We start from the raw sequence: 5,064 nt of genomic DNA, 5'->3' as shown, positions 1-5,064 counted from the left end.
TAGTAGCAAAAGGTTATTCCCATGTAGAGCTCTAAGACGGAGAAAACATGGCAGTCGAGGGTTTCTGACAAACCCTTCCATGGCAGTAAAACAGGGGCGGCAGGCCTTTAGAGAAGTGACGTAGTCTTTCAAGCACGGGCTTAGTTGCGCTAACAGAGTCCAAACAATGAACATTCAGATGGGGGAGGCCACAGGGCCTCCCCCCAAAGGCAGCAACGATAGTCGCAGCCCAAACAAGAATAATGATGAAACTGAACAGCCGTAAAACCAACCCGCCCAGCAGCAAGAGGCGGAAGATATGAACAAAGGGAAGGAGAAGATCTCCACGGGACCTGAAGAACCCATGAAGGCAACATCATCCACATGCAAGCCTATCGTAGTGGATCGCCCCAAGATCGACCTACCAAGCCATAGAATCAACGCCCAAATACAGTTTATGAAGGATCATCCGCTCATTGGCAAATTCATTGGTTGCTGGCCAATCGAGAAAGCCCTGCAAGGATGGATTACCTCAAAATGGAAACCAAAAGGACATGTTACCCTACAGTTAGGTCCAAAAGGATTTTTCACGGCCATCTTCAACTGCATCGAAAACAACAATCGAATCATAGATGGCGGCCCTTATTTCTTCAATGCTACGGGTCTGTATCTAAGGGATTGGATTGAAAGATTCAATCCAGATAAGGAAGATTTCAGCTGGGTGCCAGTTTGGATACGAATGTACTCCTTGCCTCTGGAATATTGGGATGAAGAATTGCTCAAAGCCATAGGCAATGGGCTAGGAGAATTTATAAAGATTGGAGAGGAAACAAAGCTTCGAAGGTACACCTCATATGCTTGCATATGTGTATACATGCGACTCAGCAATGCCCTCACGAACTCGGTAAGCCTTATTCATGATGATTTTGAATAGATAATGAACGTGTGCCCTTTAGATGCAGAAAATGCCATGCTCATGGCCATCTATTCCGTGACTATCCCTTAAATGCCTCCTCCAAAACCACTAACCACTCGGAAAAATCTGACTCTGAAGGGTTCACCAAAGTCGCGAATCGAAAGAATCACATCAAAAAGCCCCCTCATGGTCCCAAAAACCCCCCGCACACCTTCTCTGTGCCCTCCACCATTAACAACTTTGATATTCTATCACACCACGCCATCCCAGATTCCGATATGCCTAAAACGGCTCAGCCATCCACCATGCCATCCACTTCACCCAAACTCAACGAGTCTAGTCTGCCTTTGCAGGAAAAAAAAATTGATCAAAAGCAAGCAGCCTCTCAATCCACCCCCTTCCAAGAGAAAGATACAGTTCTAGGGCAAGCGAAAGGAATGGATATTGATAGTTTTTTATCAGATCCAACCAAAACAAATAACTCAATGCCAGAGAGTAGCCAACAAAGTCATATGGAAGAAGAACCAGAGAGCTTTGATCTAGGATACCTAGACATCTTCAGTCTTGAACAAGCTTGCAAAAAGAAGGAGTTCGACAAAATACCGGATAGGCAGCTCGAAAATTTGGAAGTAGTCCTTTCAAGAGTGCACCAACAGAGAACCTTAGGCATACAACCTAGAAGCAGTTGGGATGGGAAAAATACAAGCAAAGATGGAAAGAAAAGGGGCAAAAAGATAGATCTGCAACGCACCATCCTCATTGGGGAAATGCTGGTGTAGTCAGGCAGATGCTCCAAGATAACCAAGTACTACAGATCGCTACCCACTAGTCAACCATGAAGCTCATCTCATGGAATTTAAGAGTACTCAACAGTCCTGGGAAATATAGAATGATAAAAAACATGCTACAGCATGAAAAACCCCATATCTTCTTCATGCAAGAAACAAAATGCAACGATAGAACACTGGGCTCTATTCTATCCAAAGCTTGGCCGGGTTGCCAAACCGTCATGGTAGATGTGTATGGTGCTTCGGGAGGACTTGCCATCGCTTGGAATACACAAACTATTTCACTCACAGACCTTCATGCCTCCCACCATCTTATACATGCCACTTTTCACATCATAGGAACCAATATACATGATCATCTGTCAAATGTATATTTCCCTCAGGACTCTATGCAAAAGATTGCATTGCTAAACACATTGGAAGCTCTCAACTCCACCAGAACACACCCCCTATGGATTACAGGTGGGGACTTCAACATGATTACCAAACTAGAGGAAAAAAAGGCGGCAAAGTCAAGTTGGACAATGAAAGTAAATGCTTCAAAGATTACATACAAAATAACTGGTTGATAGACTTGCCATTCAATAATGGAATCTATACTTGGAATAACAAAAGGTCAGGATCCTAACAAATTTCATCTCGTTTAGACAGATTTCTAATTTTAGACAATTTCATACATCTGGGAGGTGACATCACAGCGTCTATCCTACCCCTGTTAGGCTCAGATCACTGGCCCATTTCACTTCAATGGAGAAGACCGAGAGACTCTATCAGAAAACCTTTCTGATTTGAAACTTTCTGGCTCTCACATCCAGACTTCAAAAATATAGTCAACGCAGCTTGGGAAAACTTCACCCCTCCTGAAGGGTCAATCATGTATCAATTCCAACACTGGCTAAAGAATCTTAAAAATCAAATCAAGCAATGGAATCACTCCACCTTTGGCAACATTTTTCAAGCTCAAAAAATGCTTGAGCAAAGCATGATTGAACTCCAACATATAATTATTAAAGGAGGAAGAACCGAAACAATAGCAAATCAAGAACAAGATCTCCTCACTCAGCTAGAAGACAGAAGGAAGCAAGAGGGGATACTTTGGAAACAAAAATCGAGAATCAGATGTTTAAAAGAGGGGGAAAGAAATACCAAATTCTTTCATCGCACCACCATCCAGAGAAGAATGCATAATACCATTGCACATCTTCAGAATCAACAGGGAGAAGTACTGGAGAAACATGAAGATATTGAAAGAGAACTCCTCACCCATTTCAAAATGGTTCATCAAGAGCCGATAACAGATAGACAACTTGCTATAAACAAATTTCTTCAGCATATACCAAAAATCATCATAGAAGAGCACAATCAGCTTTTACTTCGACTGGTCACTCTATTGGAAGTAGAATTCGCAACAACTCAACTGAAAGATGGGAAAGCCCCTGGACCTGACGGCTTCACCTCCAACTTCTTCCATCACTTCTGGGATCTCATCAAACTAGAGGTCTGGAAGGTGGTTGATGAATCTAGAACTATGCACTGGCTTCTTCCCTCTCTAAATGCTACTTTCATAGCTCTCATCCCCAAAGAAGAACAACCAAGTACTCTGAAGAAGTTCAAACCCATAACACTGTAATTTTATATATAAAATCATCTTGAAGGTCATCACCAACCGCCTCAAGCCGCTGCTCCCATTACTCATCTCGCAGGAACAATCAGGATACGTGGAGGGACGTCAAATCCTTGACGGCATAATACTGATGCATGAGATCATTCATTCCTTAAAGCACAACAAACAAGCAAGTATGCTTCCCAAAATTGATTTATCTAAAGCATTTGATAAATTGAGCTGGACATACATAAAACAAATGCTCACTGCCTTTGGTTTCAGCTTCACCTGGGTTAGATGGGCTATGAATCTAATATCCTCCACTTTTTTCTCCATCTTAGTTAATGGTGTCCCATCACGCCCCTTCTCCCCCTCTAGAGGAATTTGTCAAGGAGATCCCCTCTCTCCCTTTCTTTTTGTCCTCATGGCAGAAGGCTTAGGTCGTCTTATAAAGCATGCTCTTCATTCCCAATAACTCAGAGGCATCTTTGTCCATGGTACCTCTGCCATCACTCATCAACAATTCGTAGATGATAATATGTTGTTTGGGCACCCCTCAGTCCACGAAGCTCATTCTCTCAAAACCCTATTAGATACCTTCTCTATGGCTTCAAGAACCATTATAAACATTGTTAAGTCTCAAATATTCTTCTTTCACACTCCCCCTGCAACCCAAAGAGTCATTGCCCGAATCATAGGCTTTTCTATTGCCAACCTACCCTCCAAATACTTGGGTGCACCGCTGATAGACTCTGCTATAAAGCACGCATCCTGGCAGCTTCTCCTAGAGAAAATTGAAGGCCGCCTATCCCTATGGACTTACCGAGCCCTAAATATGGCAAGCAGGCTTGTTCTGGTCAAAGTTGTACTACAAATTATGCCTCTTTACCTCTTCTCAGTTCTAGTAGCACCGAAATGGGTGCTCAAAAAGATCAAGGACATGCAACACAACTTTCTCTGGGGATCCTCAGGACACAATCGTAAATGGGCACTAGTAAAATGGTCGACAGTTTGCACACCAAAAAAGCAGGGAGGACTTGGATTGCGGAATCCTCAGCACAGTAATGCATTGATGGGGGCAACATTATGGTGGCAATGGGTATCAATCCTACACACACCATAGGCCAAACTCTGGACTGCAAAATATGTGAATAATAGATTGCCAGAAGAGCTGATCAGAATCACCAATACTAACACAGGCTCTATAATTTGGAATGCAGCAAAACAGCGTAGAGCAATAATACAATAGCATAGTTTCTGGGAGATAAGAGATGGAGGCACTGCCCGATTTTGGGTCGAATCATGGCAACAACGACCCAAAATGATAGAAGCCATCCCTCCGCAAAATCTTGAGGAAAATGCCATTAACCAGAGTGAAAAAGTCTCTCAGCACTGGACTCAATACATCAATCAGGGATTTAGGCAATGGAAAAAAGCAGAACAGATAATTCATCAAGAAACGGAAGACTACTATAAAGCACTGCACACGGAGCTCACCAATAGGAAAATCAAATTTACAAACAAGAAAGAGATTTTAAGATGGGGATACACCCCGTGAGGGACATTCACAAAAAAGGAGGCATATGGGTTCTACAAGCACAGGTACCAGTGGACCCAGTCTGGGTGCGCATATGGACCCCTGGAATATGGCCTAAAGTATCCACTTTCACATGGCTGCTATATCATAAAAGAATCCTTACTTGGGACAATCTCATTAAAAGAGGGTTCCATGGACCTTCATATTGTCCTAATTGCAAGCAACAAAGCGAAACCATTCA

The 5,064-nt window shown here is 42.9% G+C and overlaps 1 protein-coding gene across 1 annotated transcript; it reads left to right on the top strand.

Annotated features, from left to right (window-relative positions):
- The first annotated feature begins 298 nt into the window (after positions 1 to 298).
- LOC149219882 (uncharacterized) lies at positions 299 to 913 on the top strand. The gene has a single exon (XM_089386944.1). It carries the CDS (start codon positions 299 to 301, stop codon positions 911 to 913), a length of 615 nt encoding a protein of 204 aa, XP_089243070.1.
- The last annotated feature ends 4,151 nt before the right edge of the window (positions 914 to 5,064 follow it).

Source organism: Pinus tabuliformis, chromosome Q, assembly GCF_031772625.1.
Source record: "Pinus tabuliformis cultivar Carrire ecotype Pingquan chromosome Q, CPIR1, whole genome shotgun sequence".
NCBI classification, from domain to species: Eukaryota; Viridiplantae; Streptophyta; class Pinopsida; order Pinales; family Pinaceae; genus Pinus; species Pinus tabuliformis.
This window is presented reverse-complemented; position numbering and strand designations above follow the sequence as displayed.